This window comes from Pagrus pagrus, assembly GCF_965226575.1.
Source record: "Pagrus pagrus genome assembly, chromosome: 19".
NCBI lineage: Eukaryota > Metazoa > Chordata > Actinopteri > Spariformes > Sparidae > Pagrus > Pagrus pagrus.
The window spans coordinates 7,940,672-7,959,051 of NC_140203.1; the positions used below are offsets into that span (position 1 = coordinate 7,940,672).

General features: G+C 41.9%; 1 protein-coding gene across 1 annotated transcript in view; it reads left to right on the forward strand.

Annotated features, from left to right (window-relative positions):
• hcn1 (hyperpolarization activated cyclic nucleotide-gated potassium channel 1) overlaps positions 1 to 18,380 on the forward strand; it is an 83,899-nt gene that overhangs the window by 48,211 nt on the left and 17,308 nt on the right. The window contains exons 4-6 of the mRNA XM_084383888.1: positions 654 to 872; positions 10,081 to 10,227; positions 15,257 to 15,497. Of these exons, the coding sequence (XP_084240014.1) occupies positions 654 to 872; positions 10,081 to 10,227; positions 15,257 to 15,497 (607 nt within the window). The remainder of the gene's footprint in view (positions 1 to 653; positions 873 to 10,080; positions 10,228 to 15,256; positions 15,498 to 18,380) is intronic.

An 18,380-nucleotide genomic window follows, 5' to 3' on the forward strand; every position in this document is an offset into this window, starting at 1 on the left:
GCCGCGAACGATGAAAGGAATGACTCTCACCCAGCGCAAATCACTTCCCTTTGTTCGCGACAAAGACGTGTTCGTGACTCACCAGATAAATGTTCAACTATGGAAGACTGATATACACTCGAGCTGATATGTTACATGACTGTCAGCTCTGAATGTGTGCGTGGAGACTGCAGAGGAGGTGCCTCCCTCTCTCCCCGCTCTGTGTTTGTGTTCCCCTGACATCAACATACTGAATCCCATTACAACACTTCAGACCAGAGAGAATGTCCGCCCCTCGCTGTGAAGGAAAAGACGCCTCAGACGTCTGTAAATAATGCAAGTTCGGGGTGGGTTTTTATTTTGCAAACTGTTTCCTAACCTTTGGCAAATGGGAAAATAGATGAGGCCAGGTAGGTCTGGGCAGAGAGAGAGAGAGAGCAGAGAAAGGCGAAAGAATGAGTGAAAGAGGAGAAAGACAGGTAGAAAGTTCAGTGGCTCAGTGAGGGCATGAGGCTGCGGAGCATGAAGAGTGTTGTGCTGGCAGGATGTTTGCTAGAGGTTCAGTGATCCATCAAAGGAAAGCCTGTCTTTCCATTGTGCCTGCCGGAGAGCCTTCCCACCATGCCTTGCCTTGCAGTAACTCCCCCCACCCCCCTCTCTGTCTCTCTCTGCAGAACGTGTCCTGGGGTAAGCAGTACTCTTACGCCCTCTTCAAAGCCATGAGCCACATGCTGTGCATCGGGTACGGCGCCCGGGCGCCCGTCAGCATGTCTGACCTGTGGATCACCATGCTTAGCATGATTGTAGGCGCCACGTGCTACGCCATGTTTGTGGGCCACGCTACAGCTCTAATCCAATCACTGGACTCTTCACGCAGACAATACCAAGAGAAGGTAAGAAGCGAACAGTGACACACATTGGCACGTTAAACACCTGAGGATTATAAACATGATTGGGTTCAGTTCATATCAGTTCAGACTTTTATCGTCCCTCGAGGGTAAAAACACAACATGTAGGAGGGCACGGTTCATTCACAGGTCAGTTTGAGATTTTGGAAAGAAAATGTCCAAAAAACACATTTAGGTTTTTATTTTAGTTCAGATTTCTGTTCTGGACATTAATGCAAATCAGTGCATATTGATTTAGATCGCCTTATTTGCATATTTAAACATAAACCATCAGGAAACAAACAAAAAAACACTTAAAATTGTAATCGAAAGAAAACTACGAGACATCACCATGAAACTTCCCCAGTTGATTACTTACATCAGTTGTTTTCAGCCCTGTTCCTGGGAGGCCCCCTGCTCTTTTTGGTGTTTCCCTGCCCCAACACGCCTGCTTCAAATGAGTGAGTCGTTAACACACTTCAGCAGAGTCTGATGAGGGGTTGATCATTTGAATCAGGTGTGTGGGAGCATGGAAACATCCACAACATGCACGACAGAGGGCCTCCCAGGACCAGGACTGAAATACACTCATGTATGTAATCAACTGGAGAAGTCCCACTCTTGTGAAAGTGATACCTCAGAAGGCCTTCTGGAAATGTCTTCAAACTTGGCTCAAATGTCCACTTGGACTATAGGATAACACATTTTTGCACAGATGTCTGGATAAAATGATGAAGAGGTGACATTTTATATCCAAAAGGTCAAAGATCAAGGCCACTGTCACCTCATGGTGTGCCATTCTCATAAATGCAGAAATCATCAATCAAACTTAAGGACTGAACTGATAAAAAAATGTGGTGGTCAAAGTCACCTGAAGAAACACCTGTCAAAATTTGACACAAGTGTCTGATAGGACAGGCCGCCATGTTGCTCTCCAATGATGACACAAATGATGAGGCTATGAGATTATATATCCATAAGGTCAAAGGTCAACTTCACCGTGGCATCATAATGTCCTGCAAAACATTTCAGGGCATTATTCAGCCCCACAGCTCAGGAACAGCAATTTGACTGGCAACTTGGCCCCTGACTGACATCACCTGAGGCAGTTTATCAGATGACATGCAGCTTCCTCTGGAGCCACAAAAGGCTTTATACTACTGTACTCCCCAAGACCTGTAAACACACTTTAATGTGTACAATTAGTGGAGTAGCCCTTTAAGTATCTATTTCACAAAGAGAACTGCATGTAATGGAGCGCAAATCTTTAATGTTTTGTTGTTTTAAGGTAAGTAATGCGAATTACCGCGCGGATGGACTTAAAGTATTAGTCTGAGGGTTTTTGCTCTTTTCCGACTGTATAAAATCCTGCTCATTGCAGCTCGGCCTAAATAAATTAGATCTTCTCTCAGTGGCCCTGTGGACCAATGGGTTGAGCTCTCACGGATCACAATATCCGGGGCGATGACTAGGAAAGAGGATTTTCTCCTCCCGAGCAGATCGTACAAGGCCAACGAGGGTGAGGAGGTCTGTGACATGACCAGTCACCTCATTGTCTGTATGCTGCCAGTGAACACATTTTATTCTTCCCTTTCATTTCACTCCCTCTTACATCACTTTTTTTTTTCTTTTTTTTTTTGCGCTGAGGGATGATTATCCAGCATTTCAGCCGAGCCACCATCTGTGATCCCGCCGAGGGGCCCGGGCAATTCCCAGAACACACGGCCATGACTGATGCGCTCGCACGCAAGAACCTGAGTTTAAACTCCCAAACTTTTCCTGCATGTACATTGTAGTGGCGGGGATTATAGTCCTCTATGGTATGTTTTGATCCACGTCTGATGAAAAACGAAGAGCTGACCTTTAGCTTATGCGGTAACGTAGATGATGTAAGCGCGGACAGATTGATTCCTGTACGTAGATATTTTTATTATAAAGGCTTTGTGAAAGTAAACAAAATCTCCTGTCATGTGGAGGTTGAGTCAAGAGAAAGAGCAGTGAAGAGGAAGTGTTAATATTCGGCTCTGTGCAGTCAGGAAGTTTATATTTACACTGAAGCTGAGCTGAAACGATTGGTCAGTTCTTTGAATAATAATGTGCAAATATTTAAAGAATCCATTCATTATTTAAATCTCATTCTCTTCGCTTTCCTTGTTTACTCCGTCTTATGTGATGGTACAGCAAATATCTTTGGGTTTGGGGCTGTTAAGTGAACAAAACAAGAACTTTCATGGCGTAAACTCGATTAAGCAAGAAAATGATCAGCAAATTAAGACCGCAACTGACAATTATGTTTGTTATAGATTAATATGCAGATTATTTTCTCAGTTATTAATGATTTAGTCTGTAGAATAATTCACTTTTGTAGATCTAAAAGTCTACAACACAAAGTATTTAGTTAGGTAAGTAAAAGCAGAAACAACTCCCATTTGAGTGGCTGCAACTAGTCAGATTTCTTCTCGAGAAAATGAGGGAAACAATTGTTCCAGCTCTATAACAAATTAAATGATGATTAAAAAAACGTGTTATCTTTGACACCCACATTCATTTAGGCCAGACTGGACTGCTGCACAAAGTACACATCAATTATCCAGCCGTAGATTGTTGCCATAATTCTTATCAGAGCATCGACAGAGTCACCTTGACCACGACTATAACAGGATGTGCTAAAAAAAAGAAAGAAAAAAAAGCAGTTCATTAATTCACACCGTGCATATAAAAGCATTTGGCTGTTATCAACTTGTTGTAAAACGATGGTCTGACCTTGCCAACCGCTTTCACTGCGATTTAGAGAAACAACCCCTCTGTGTTTCTGGTGCAGCGCTGTTAAACATGGCACTTCAAACCAGGAACACAATGTCTTCTTCTCTCACTTTAATGCTAAAATACAAATACAGTATCATTATGGTGCAAAACCAACCACAACTCACACATTTAAAAAAGTGGTGGAAATGGCTAATTTAGTCAACATCAGGCTGAATAAGTTAACCTTAATGTTGCTGATTGCTAATGTCAATAACCTCTGATAGATGGGGACAAAGAGAAAATGTCGTCCTCACACTCATCGTCAGCAGGTCCAGTCATTTATTCAGCTGATTTAGAAAATATAAGTATACTGCTCCCATAAACCTGACTCAAGTTAAAGTAAAAAATACTATTTGAGAAACCGACCCCAGTAAAAATAATAAAGTATTAATAAATAAAGAACCTGGTAAAAAAAAAAAGTTATTTTCTCAATTTTTAATCATTGCACTTATAAAAGCAACAATAATGTTCAAAAGCCCAACAGATTACTGGCTACAAGCTAAGTTAAAGGACAAGTTCATCCCAAAATTAAAATTCAGTCATCGTCCACTCACCCTCATGCAGATGGAAAGTCAGGTGAAGTTTCATAGTCCACAAAACATTTCAGAAGCTTCACAGCAAAACAGCGTTGCAGCATTCTCCTAAGCAACTGAAGTAGATGGGGACTCAAGTTTCAAAACGTAATTAAACAACGAAAAAGCCGCATTTAATGTATCCAAATGGCTCGTCCGGGCGTTATCCCGGTCTCCAGGAGCCTCAAGATCCCAAATTGCCTCACAGCTTCACTGACGCTGCAAAGCTAAAAGCTTTCAACTGCGTGTCGAGGGTGTAAATCACCTCTTTTAAAATCAATTTGGGATCTTGGGGCTTCCAGAGATTGTGCCAGATGAGCAGTATGGAGATATTTTATGTTTTTTCAGCTGTTTTTTGTTTAATTTCAAAGCAAGTCCTCGTCTACTTCAGTTGTTCAGGAGAATGCTGCATCGCTGTTTTGCTATAAAGCTCCCAAAATGTTTTGTGAACAACTAAACTTCACCTGACTTTCCATCGACATGAGGAAAAATGAACACAGCTTACTTCAGTGCTCTTGTGGAGGTAACAAGTGTTTCTAAGGGCGAAGATCTGTTCTTTTCAGGAGGCACAGTGAGCACTTCATCATGTAACTGTCTTTTTTTAGACTTTGGTATAAAACAGTTGTGGCCAGATGTGGTCAGGGATTGTTGCCAAAAGCTGCCTCTTGTTCTGGGTTTTGCTCCATCATCATCACATCGTGGTCAAAAGACAGGTGGTGGTTTTTTTTTTCTTCTGGGCAGCTGAAAACTTGGCATCTGCACGCTCTCCTGCCCTCCACTCAGTCCTCACATTAAGAGCGGAGTAGTTGTAAGAAAGGAATGAATGGCAAGTGTCGGGTATTATAAAGTACATTACTGGCACAAAAATGTCCCCACTTGAAGAAAAAGGTACACGAAAAGAACTTTACTTCCTTTTTACTATTTTTTCACACAGATCTGTTTCCATACCATGAAAAGTCAGGACAGAGACAGAGAAGATTCAGTAAAAGACCTTTTACAAAAAAAAATCCCTTTTCCGGATAACACATTTCCTCATAAGCTTGAATTTATCATAATCCAAGACATAATTGTATGATTGATCATAAGCATAGATGTCACAGCGCATGCCACCAAAAATTAATGACAGTCGGTCGCCCACAGCAAACAAGTCAGCCGTTCGAAGTTTGAATTAGTGACATGTGTCTCGCTCAGTATGTGATGTACATCTGTTTCGCAGCAAATCTGCTTAATCTACATCCCACTTTAGCCCTTTCGACATCCCTCCAGGCATTGAACTGACAGCTTTGAGGCTGTGAATGCCATGTTCATGGTAACAGAGCCCCAGTGTGGAGCCAGATTCAGCCCGGGCTGATTTGCTGCATGGCTGTGCATATCAGCGGAGCAGGCTGAGGAGCAGCAGGAGATGGGTTCAGGGTGCTCAGCCTCTAGTCATCGCATCCATCGCAGCCACAGCTGGGGGGTCGGAAACATGGGTGGAGAGATGGATGCGGGTGCGAGGTTTGAGGTTAGGTAAGGACAGACGAGGAAGAAGGGTGAGTTTGCTGCAAGTAATTAATCCTGTCCAGAGGTTCTACTTAAATTACAAAAAAAACACATCCTTAATTGGCTTGCTATCACATCTTTTTCCTGGAAAAACTACAACAGGATTAAAGAGATCATATAATAAGATGGAAGGAAAAAGACTAAGAGAAAGATGTAAAGGAAGAGCAGAATCAGAGAAACCATAGGAGGGGGGTGGAAGGAAATGATGGTGTCAAGCATGTATGGTTTCGAGACATGCCTGCTGTGATGCCCTGGTGCTGAATCACTGTTAGACAGCATACAGCTGCGTCATTCGGCAGCTGAAGAGCCGCGCTATAAGACATATTAAAGCTCTGCCTTATTTGATATACAGGCTGTTACTGTTTGCAAGAAGGACCCAAATGCAAGAAACCAAACAAGAAAAACAGAAAAAATATAATGAAATGAACTAAATCTGAAATCCAATCAACAAAAACAGAAGTAGCAGGCAGCGGCATATCCAAAATACTAAGTAGAAATGCAACATCGTAATTGAGAAACGATTGAGAAAGGCACGGACAACACAGGCTGGAATACTGAGGGAAGACACAGGCAGCAGGACGGAGGAACAGATGTAGAAACCGCAGATGATACACAAGGAGCAAACACTGACAGACCGGCAGCTAAAAGAGGGAAACGCACTGACTAAACACACGGGGACTGATTATCGGGGACAGATGAAACAAATCAGGGCAATCACAAAGGCGGGAACAAGACAATGACAGGAAACAAAGCATGAAAGGTGAGGGTGAAACCTACAAAATAAAACAGGAAATGATCGGACTAAAAGCCAAAACCATGACACAGAGTTTAGAGTGAAGTCTAAACCTGACTTAACCACTTTCCTGACTGAACACAAAACGCTCACTGTGGAAGCAAATTGGCAAACTAGCCTGTAAACAACCATGTCAAATGTGTAGCCAACAATTTAAAAAGAGGCCTAAAAAAGATTCATGTAAAGAGCAGAAACCTTTCCAGAAGCCTGGCTTCTTCATCCTGAAAGCCATTTACTGACAGCAGATCTCCCTTTTTGGTAACAGACTTAAAACAAGTTATATCTAATTAGGATTTCGCCCCGTCTTACAGTATTTCCATGGGACGTTATTTATTTGCAGATTACAAAGTGCCCCTCGGGCTGTATTATATAAACAGGAGTGCCTGACAGTGCCACTGGCAAGAACAGAAGTGGGTTCAGTGTGCACCACATGGTTCATCCTAATGTGAGTGTACGGCTGACTCAGACCGTCTTTAAAGAGAGAAAGAGCTTGTCTGAAATGCGATACGAGCTCAGTCAGCAGTGATCTGACCCGCCCCATTAGAACTGCATAATTAACCGGTAGAAATGACATATTTTGTTTTGTGTGGGAATGAAGTAAGAGAAAGAAAAACTCGACATGGCCTAAAGCCCAGTGCCACCTCTGCCTGACCCCGAGACCGACCCGCCCGGCCCGAGCCGTAGATAGAGCCTGCCACTGGACTGAGCCTCCCACTCTCACAGCTCCTGCTGGCTCTCACCTCCTGCTCGACTGTGATTACCAGAGGCGGTGTGAGAGACGGCGTTTGTTTTCAGGTGTCAGGGCCTCGGACTGTCTGGGAAGATTGTTTTCACGGCCCTGTCCGCGGAGAGCCTGCGCGAGGGAAACAAGACTGTTCAAAATAGATGGGCCCATGTATTCTCTCCCTCTTCCGCTCTCCTTTGGGTCAATACTTGCCTTGAGGTTAACGCGGGGAGAATTTTAACTCCCACCAAGACTCAATTAATTATCAGAAACAGGACGGTTCTCCCATCTTTGTTACTGGCAGTGTTGCGCGAATGGAAAAGTCCTGAGTCACAGGCCATCTGGCTTTGTGATAGTGAGGCCAAAAAATACTTCATCCTTGTATTGTCTCTCTCTCTCCATCCCTCTCTCTAACAATAATAACATGGTTTTAATAGCATAATGTACAGTTTATGTAACACTTTGGGAGATACAACCTTCTTTATCCAGAGAATTAACACTAAGTTGCACTTTTGATGTAGAGCACAACTGGTAACTAGTTAACCGGTGATTAAAACTGCAGTAAATATATATCTAAATTAGATTTTGGTCGCACTTCCAGTGTTTCCTCTGTAACTGTTTTGTAGCGGTGGTGACAGCAGGTCATTTTTGGTATTTGTTCCACGCCCATAGGTCTTAGTTTTGGTTGCAGCACTTATATTGGTCACATTTGATTAATTGATCATGGTGTAAGAGTCACTTCTACACACATGGTCTGATTCATTTCGTATAAGTAATCTAATAATTGTGTCAACAGTAGTTCTAAGTGTAAATACCGCTCTAAGTTTGACAGTTTAACACAAAACAGCAGGTCAGTTGTGTTTCCTTCCTACAATTTTATGCCACTTTTAATATTTATTTTTAAACAAGCCAGTGATTACTGGTAAAAGATTGTGAAATGTATGTATTGTCTTCAGTTGTCAGTAGTCAGATCAAATATTTCTACTCAATAAACTTCAATGATGATACATGAACAGCTTGTTGGCAGGCATCTAAGCTCATATGTAAGTATATTATGTGTCGTTTTTTTTTTAGAGAGGATCATGAAAAGCGTTCTATTAATAAATATATTCTTATTCTTATTATAAGTATTACGCTGAGATGGTTTTAAAGTGCGTTACGTAATAATACAAAATACTTTATAAACCATTTGTTGATTGTAAAGGTTTATACAAATCAGTTGCAGCTTTAAAATGGCCATCTGAATAATGTTTATAGATGAACAGATGGATAGAAGTATTTATCAACCCTTTACAGAGTATTATAAACATAGTTACCAGTTGCTCAATACATGCTTAATAAAGCATTGTCTAACAGTGAAATAAATATTAACTTAAATTGAATTAACAATTAATTCACCATTTATAATGATGGTTATTTTAAAGTGTTTCCATTCCCACTAAAAACAACCCTGCACTCAGCACGCCTCAAATCTGATCTCAAAATATTCCAGACGAATCATGCAAATCATGATCACGTGATCATCATGCAGTCTGTACCATCTGGTTCACAGTCCATGCAGCTCCTACATCTCTCCAGGATATCAGGTATACCTTGCTAGTTCACATTAGATCATAGCTTACTTGCCTATTAGGGCCGGGCTTCCTGCATGGGTGAAATAATCAGAACTGCTACCTTGGTCTGACATAGCCCCGGGCCTGTGCTTGTTCCTACTTTCGTTCACCACCTGCCTCCCTCGTTCTGTCTCTCCCTCCACACACACACACACACACACACACAGAACCAGGACATGGCACTGAGAGCACCGATCGTCCTCAATACAGAAACACAAATACACACTCTGTGAGGAGTGTGGAGCTTTAGTTGTTTATTCAAGGTGCACTAAGGAAACCTTTTGTAATTTTACTTATTATGCCTGCAGTGAACAGATATTAGGAGGCCATTTTTAACCATTTAAGCTGGAATACCATTTCCCAGCCACCAGGTGTCCAACCCCCTCAGCCTCGTACACACTTCCAGTAGATTATTAACCTTTTAACGCTTTGTCGTTTGGAGATATAGCATCATAAATTCAAAATGGCGGTGGGAAGAGGAAATGCACCAATAGCCCCTGGTATCTCTGTTTAGATTCTGACATATTGTGTATGTTTTTTGTTTACATTATTTATTAAATAACAGTATTAAATAGTCTTCAGATTTTATGTAAATATAAGCCGAAGAGGCGGAATATACCCTGTGGCGCATAACAGGTGTGTTTTACAGGAAAAATAGTATTTATTAAAGGGTAAGTTCACCAATCTTACACATTAAAGTGTGTTTATAGGTCTTGGGGAGTACTACTGAATATGTGAAAAAGTAGCTTAAAGCATTTAAAGGCTCCAGAGGAAGCTGCATGTTATCTGATAAATTGCCTTCAGTGATGTCACAAAGCTGATATCCCCGGTCTGTTGTAATATTAATAATTTGTTTGTAAACAAATTACAAAGCTGGACCAGTGGACTGCTTTCCAAGAAAGAGTTCCCCTTTAAGACTTATTTATCTGAAAAATATTGTTTTTACCTGTCTGGTTCTCTGAGAATAAAAGGATTTATACAGTAATTGCTGGATGACTTTTGATACCGTTGATGCATGGTGTCCACTGGAGGCAACATTTATGTAACTCTAAAAATAAACATTAAAAATCAAACTTTATGATTTAATAGTTCTTGGATGAAAGCGTAACAGTTCCATTTGAATATTTGGTGTTTGACCTCATATCTGCTTTCTTTCCCTTTCCAGTACAAGCAAGTGGAGCAATACATGTCCTTCCACAAGCTTCCAGCAGACATGCGACAGAAAATCCACGACTACTACGAACACCGCTACCAAGGCAAAATCTTCGACGAGGACAACATCCTGAGCGAACTCAACGACCCGCTCAAAGAGGTGAGAGGACTGGAATTCAAGCCACGGTTCCTTCAGACGCTCTTTTACTTAGCAACATTTATAAACCCTTTTGAGAGTTTCCGTTTGAAGGTTTATTTTAGGAACAGGTAAAAAATACACACACCTCAAATCTAAAAGGAGTTCTTGACGGGTACGCTGTCATGCAGTGGTTCTAGTTCGGCAACATGAATGAGTTTATTCCCTCAAGATGAAGAACGAATCTTCATTTGGCACCCTTAAAACTGAAATACCAACACCTGTCATCTCCTCTTACAAGGTCGAGGAGAAAGACAGCGAAACGGATTCTCCTCAGCAGCCGGGGTGAACCCAGACTGAGCTCCCGTCAAGACATGAAAATATTATGTGCAGAAACATTACCTGTGATAAACACCCGCTCTTTTATTTACAATAAGAGGAGCGTAGCACAGTGACAGACTGTACTGTGTAGTACTCACAGAGAGGTAATGAGGAGGAGTAATGAAGTTTATGGTGGAGTCAGTGACCAGCTTTTAAGTTCTTGGCTGACCTCCTCGTGTCAGCAGATTACACGGGTAATTATGCATAGGTGGATGGGAGAGGAGAGGAATAAAAAGCAACGCAAGCGTAGGAATCGTGACCATCTCTCATGTAGCCCCATTAAGTCACCTTGCGGAGTTGAATGCTGAGGCGAGGGGGGACTCGCTGCACGATCCCAGACACTCACAGGGAGGTGCGGGGGGATTTAAAGGTATGACTTACTACACAGAAAATCCTGCAGGCTTAGTTCACCGTGCAGAGCAAGCAAAGTTAAAATCTGCATAGAGACAGCTTTGCCCCATGGGACTGACGGGGAAAAACAAACCGAGTTGTGCCGGAGCAAAACAGGACACGTAAACTAGCTTACGCTGCCATTTCACTGAATAAATGCTCGTAAGATATTATGGATTATTTCAACTGTCTCTTTCTCTCACAGAAGGTGGAAGACGCAGGTTCATTTAGAAACTAGCTTTTTAGGCAAAGGACTGTATTAGTGTTTCATTATTTTCCTATTAGGCAGCATCGTTTCCTGCATGAAATTCATTTCCAGAGATTTGACATTTGCAAAACGATGCTAAAATTACATTGTTGTTGCAATACAATAATATCGGCGAAAGTAAAGATGAATTTATCCGCTGCTGTGCTTCTGATTTCGGCTTTGTCGCCTTCCCTCCACAGGAAGATATGAAAAGAAGAACTACATTAGTACAACCAACCAAACAACTTTAGGTCGGGCTCTATATTTACATGTTTGGTGTGTTAAAGATTCATACTTACCAAAAGTCTTTGGACTCTGTCCCGTAGATCGTCTCAGCTGGCAGCCGTGACATGTTTGCAGTAGCTGCAATAATCCTTTGGAGCAACTACGACTGTCAAAGTTACATCCACTTAAAGTGCTTGTTTTTGCCGCTGACAGGCTGAGGTTGTTACTCAAGAAGACCTCTTGTTAAAGAGTAAGACCCTTTTTGTCACCGAAAAAAAAGTCTCACCAGGTGAGTTATTACAGTTGTTACCCCTCTAGAATGTCGAAATCAGTTAACCAGTCAGCATGGCTTTGGAAATAAGTTCCTCTAAACAAACTCCAAACTTTTCTCTCCAACTCTGACTCACGTTTTCTGCCATCATCATCCTGCAGCAGCTCGTCTCTAATGAGATTTCAGAGCGAGACTTCTCCCTGAGCGAGACTTGTGTTTCTAGTTACAAAAAGGATCTTATTATTTAACACAAAAGCTCTGTCTGAATAACAACCTCAGCCTGTCAAACAAGCACAAAGGATTACATTGCAGCCGCGTCACGGTCTTCTTGACAGATTCCAAAACTTTTGGTAAGTGCACCAAAACATGTAAATATAGGTTTACAAATACAAGAATTTCCCTTTAACGCTGCATCCATACAGTACTGTGCTCTATATCCCTTTCTCCAAATATCTGCCAGCTCCCCAGCTGTTTTTGTTTTCAGGTTTAAGCTTAATTATTTTCTGTTTCAACCCCCATCTCTTCTGTTGGTAGACCGTACTTTTAAACAGCTGAATGACTGATGCCAACCTTCATTAAGTGCCACTTCTAAATGAGCTTGCCTTTGCCAACTCCTATTTGAATCAAATTAGACTAAAAGCAACTGCACACTTTACAAAGAGCAATAAATTATAGCCTTCTCAATGAGATATATATGACTTTGTCAGAGTGGCACGACTAATGGCACCTTCTCTATTGTGAGACATTCAGCTTACTTGGCCTCTGTAATAAAGTGGCCTTAAGTTTTGTTTTGTGAGATAAAGGACAAGAGCGATGGGGTTTGTTTTTTAATCTGCATCCCTGATCTGTATCAAATAATCTCAGGCCATTTAGCAGCCAGAATCTATTAACGTTGCCTCGAGCGGATCCATTCCAGGTAGTCTGACCGAGCCTGAGGTAGCCGAGTCGGGCTGATTGCAGCCGAGTGTCGGCACGTTGTGTTCCAGCACAGCTTTTTGGGAGTGCAGACTCACAGGTCATCTAGGGATCAGAATCAGCTCCACTGAGCCGCACTCAGAATCACTTTGGGCCGAAGCGTGGCCATGAAATCAGTCCAAGAGTACTTCAGTTGATTCTGGCACATCTTTTTTATCACAGGTCTTGCGTGAGTGCGTCTAGGTGTGCCAGAATCAGGCTGCTGTTGGGCTCAAGCAATTAAAACTACCTGGGATTCACACGACTCTGCTTCGGTGGATAAAAACAGCTTTTAGGGTTTGGTGTTGGGATGAGAGGGGTCAAAGGTAATGATGCTCGGAGCAAAGTCCTCAGTTAATTATCCTGGTGTGCAGCTTTGGAAGATGGTAGAATTAATTTAAAATGAGTCGTGAGACTTAATATCAGTGAGATTTTCTATTATTTTAGTCCATTGCAGTGTCTGTAAATTCTTTCTAAGAAGCCTCTTCTGGTTCGTTTTCATTCGGTACACTATGAAAAGCACCTTGCTGTGAATCTGAACTTGTTTCGAGGCGGGTAATCCATCACATTGAACTGTTTGTTGCTGTGCTACAGCTGTGGGCAGACACCACTTTAAAATCTCTCCTTGGTGTTGCTTTCAAGGACACTCCGACACCCCGTAATGGATTGTTAGCCGCCAAAAAGCATTTAATTGATAAGCTCTGGTATCGGAAAATCCGGTCAACAAGACGCATAAGCAAACATGGAAACCGTGAAAAGGTGAACTGCATTGCATTAAAAGGTTCGCTGTCTCCGATTTCACGTTTCCATCAAAGAATTTACCATCAGATAACCTTCCTTCAAACTGTCCGACCTTTATAGACTGTATAACCACAAAATGAAGAAAAAATAATGAAAAAGTGACATAAGGCTCATTGTGACGGATGGATGGATGGATGGATGGTTAGATTGTAACAGATGACATGTAATAGCGATTATATAATGAGATTACAGAAGTAACTATAATTTGTCCAGATTACATTTGAAAAAGCAAAATTAGATAATAGTGACATTGTCAAGGATGACTAATTTCATTTTTGCTCATATCTTTAAAATATGGCAATTTTATAATGATGAAACTTTTTCATTGATAGCCAATACTCATGAACTCATGAAGTCAACTCTGAATTTATTTGACATTTAGGCTTTTTTTTTAAGGATAAACCTCTTGGGATTGACCATCTTGTTTTCACGGGAGTCTCAGAGATTTTAGAAAGTTGCCCGAGTCTAAAATGTTTTATTAAAATCTATTTGAAAAGTGTGATGACACAGACGTTGTATTTGCAGGTGTGCATGAAGTAGCATCCATAACAAAAATCGGTCATTTTCATAGACCAAGTTACAGAGTGATTCGAGTTTTAACCATAATGTTAAGCATTAACTGTGTCAGGGTTTTCTTGAGAGGGATTATCTAAAAAGAAAAGCAGAACTTCAGATGCAGCCAAAAGTTTGGACATTGGTCATTTTAACGATGGCAAGTGCTCCTTTCGCTCTACAGGTGCAAAGATCTCCGCAACAAAAACCTCAAGAAACAGCATCCCACAGTACACCTGTAAATGCTGAATATGCAAAATACACTGTATTTGCATTCAAAAAGTTTTGAGATGTTTAAAGACAAAATAGAAAAGAAGTATAAGGTGCTATATTTCAGTGGTTGCTTTTGGTGCAATACAAAAGTAGTTGTATTCGGTAACTGCAGACTCGACCCTGCAAATATCAAACATATGCCGTTTGTCATTAACGAGCTGCGTTATATCTCAACCACCAGACTGTTTCCTCCTCTCTTCCCCCTAACCCCACCTTTCCTTCCCTCTGTCTCGCTGCCTCTTATTCTCCGCCATATGACAAATCTTTAAATAGGCATAGCCAAAGATTGTTTCCCCAAGAGGACTCCTGGCTGGGCATGAAAATTGCTTACTCTCTAATTCATTAGTTCTGGTGCATGATTGAGGTCAGCGCCCCGTGGCATTAGCTGACACCGGCATCTGAGGCTGAGCTAACATCTCATGTGAGTCGTCCTCGTCGAGCGAGCGAGCGAGCGTCCCAGAGATTGGTTATCTCTCTGTTAATGTCCTGTTGTCACTGGAGGAGAGTTATCCCTCACGGGGGGTCAACAACACACAGCCGCAGATGCCAAGTGCCCCGGCTTTCCATCTGCACAGCAACAGAGATGTATGGGTAAACAGACAACAAGCTCCTAATCTCCTGCTGGGTCTGAGGGGACAGGATGAGACCAGAGAGATGGCCTGCAGCCGGCACCGGAGGGCAAACTCATCAGGATCTGCCTCGTGTGCCAAAAAGTTTCTTCTCAGGAGTGATGGGAAGTGCTTTAGAAGTATTAGGGATAAAGCAGCAATACGCATCCAATTCATTTGTGCCTGCAGATGAAACAGACAGAAATGAAGGATTTGCAGTGGTGTTTTGTGTCAGACTTCCTCACTGACGCTCATATTTCAAGCTGTAGGTGGAAATAACTGAATTATTTACGACACAATCTCACCTGTTTGACCAAACCTCTCTTTTTTTTTTTTCTTTCTCTCCACCAGGAAATCGTCAACTTCAACTGTCGCAAGCTTGTGGCCACCATGCCTCTGTTCGCCAACGCGGACCCCAACTTCGTGACGGGGATGCTGAGCAAGTTGAAGTTTGAGGTCTTCCAGCCCAACGACTACATCATCCGAGAGGGCACCGTAGGGAAGAAGATGTACTTCATCCAGCATGGCGTCGCGAGCGTCATCACCAAGTTCAACAAGGAGATGAAGTTGACTGACGGATCTTACTTTGGAGGTAAGAAAATATAACATTCTGAAATTACATGTTTTGTTTTATTTCCTTTTTTTATATATAAATGTTTACATGAATTATATATGTTGGTACTGGCACGCAAGACCACCACACGCCCAGCCAAACATGCATTCCTGCAGCGTGTTCACACGCTTATATACTGAGACATGTTCAGCCTGCGGTCGTGCGTTTGATGCTGTTTGAAGTTAAGTTATTGTAGATGTAGATTCTCATTAACCAGTGTTGGACGTTAGTCAGTTCCTGCAGTTACGTAACCTCTCATCTGGCTGTCGGAGTAGGCCAAGGCGTGGATCAGGCATCCCTTAGGACACACAGAGCTTCCTCCCCCCACCCTCCTCACACACACACACACACACACACACACACATACACATGCATGAACTCTTCTTCATACGTTCCCGCTGCATACACTTGGCACTGACGAGAGCAGCCAGTCGTTCCTTCTGTGTAAAATCAAAAGCTGTTCTCTCGTTCTGTTCTCTGCTCCGTCTTCCAACTCTCTTTCTCTCGGCACGAGTCCCATTCCCCTGCCCGAAACATTACGGAAATTATTAATTTTTTAAAAAGTCAAATGTAATTTCATCGCACGTTGTTTACCCAGACAGGACAACGTCCTGCCTGCAGATTTTGTCAATGCGAAAGCAAAGCAAAGTTTCCTATTTTAGAGGTTCTTGCATATTTTATCTCATGAGTTCATCCCCACTATGGAGGGAGGCTGAGGAGTCTAAGAATACCTTCTCTTTGGTGTGTCTGCTGCGTGCTTTTCATGTCTCACAGGCGAGCCGAGGAAGGCAGCGAATCAAAAAAAAAGAAAAATCAAAAAAAAAAAAAGAAAGCAGTCGTCTTTTTTCCCTCCTTGTTCGAACCACAGGATTGCTGTCGTGCCTCTCAGTGTGCAAAAGTGCATTTTAAATTCTGCATCAAGTGGACATGTTTTATAGTAAGACATGTGGCAGTTGCAGTGCAGCATTCAGACAATTAATCCTCTGGGGCTGCAGCTCAAGAGATATTCTGCTGAGGAATAATTGTGGCACGGCAGAAGTACATCTTGTTTGGATGTCATGTCAGGATGAGACCTTCAGCCAATAAGGCTCTGACAAATGGATCGTAATGGCACCGAGTGCGAGTGCAAATATCAAACTGTTTCAGACATAAAGAAAAGACACTGCACTGTCTAATTGGCTGCTCTTTCCAATTAGAGAGTGTGAAGTAAAAATTGTCATCTTAAGTAGACTGAACAGTGGTGGCCACTCTCATATTTCATCATTTAAATTCAGCTGTTCAACTTTAAGTCTTGTCTAACGATATGATATGGAAGATATGAGAAGATATTGTAACAGTAATCAATATTTTTGTGAGAAAAACGTATCAAATAACTATGAAAGGTGTCACTTGATGTTGAAATAAGCAACTGTTTGCTGGAAGTTCTTCATATCTTCTCAAAAGGTGATAATATGTCAATGTTGTGTCCACATCTTGTTACTGCTGCCCCCAAGTGGCCAAAAAAATGACTATTCAAGTTCAACATTATTCTGTGGCACTAAACCAAGTTCATATGTTTCATCTGCTGAATGCACTCAGGTATAAAGGTAACATACACACAAACCTTCAGGACAGACTTGACAAATCTCAACTTCACCAATTCATTTTGGCCATGTTAGCCAACATGCTAACATTTCAGGCTAGTGGCCTGGCCTAGAGCTGGCGGGTGATTGGCTCAAGAAGTCACATGGTAATTAACTTCCTACAGTCTGACAGTATAAACATCTTTTCTGAGCAATTCGACAATGACAGAAAAGAGGTGAAACGGTACATTTCATACATTTAACACTTCAAACTGAGAGCACGTTGTGTAATATACATTCTGTTTCCATATTTCAGGTATTCAGCAGTTACAACCTGCAAATCTTCCCATTTCACAAGCTGTAAGCAACAAATGTTTTGCAGTGTAGCTTGAAAATCAATACCAACAATTTATCAGTTATCAAAACAGTTATAGATCGATCCATTGAGTAATCGTTTCACCTCTCGAGTGGAGTATAATTGAACCGTGCAGTAAAAATGGCTAATTGTTTGTCTTCCTGCATGAGATAAAGTACTAGACTGCCTCCTCACAACACACTGCTCCCCTGAAAACTGACCTCCGGAGACCGAATTTGTAAATCCAGGAAATGTGTTGAGGCAGCTAGACAGTAAGTGCTTTTCAGGGATTTTTGGATTATCTTTTTTCAAGCTTTATCTAAAACATTTTGAAGGTTATTCCGTACCAGAACATATCAACTTAAATTTTTGTTGTGTTTGCTGTCAGCGTGCTCCCAAAATTACTGCTCTGTCCGCATTGATTTAGCTAAATATGAAGGAGTTGCAATTAGTAATTTACAGTGAAAGATCATGTTATATGCACGCAGAGAAAATGGAGAACAGAAGATGTTCTCTCATTAAATAATTTTAATTAAAAAGACGTGTGTTATATCTTTCCAGATAAAACGGTGCACTGCTCATTTTGCTGTGTTCTCTTGGTGCCCGGCCACCTGCTGTTGCCTTCTGCCCAGCTGGTATTTTTACCCGTTTGTATGGCATTAGTAGATGAGGCGGGAGCAGCTGGCTGTGCCCGGCACCTCACTCTTCCCCCTTTTCTCCGATGATTCACACTCCCCTTACAACCAGGCCAAACCGTGGCCGGAATGAGAAATCAGTGAGGCGGCCTGAGACCGAAACAGAGGGAGAGAGCGCGAGTAACAAAACCAGGCCTGGCCACAGGAAACTATTAGCATAGTAATGAGCAGGACATCTATGAGGACAGTAGGTCACAAAGCACCTCCAACCATGGTCAATGCCACGCCTGCATGCTAAAAAGGTATCATA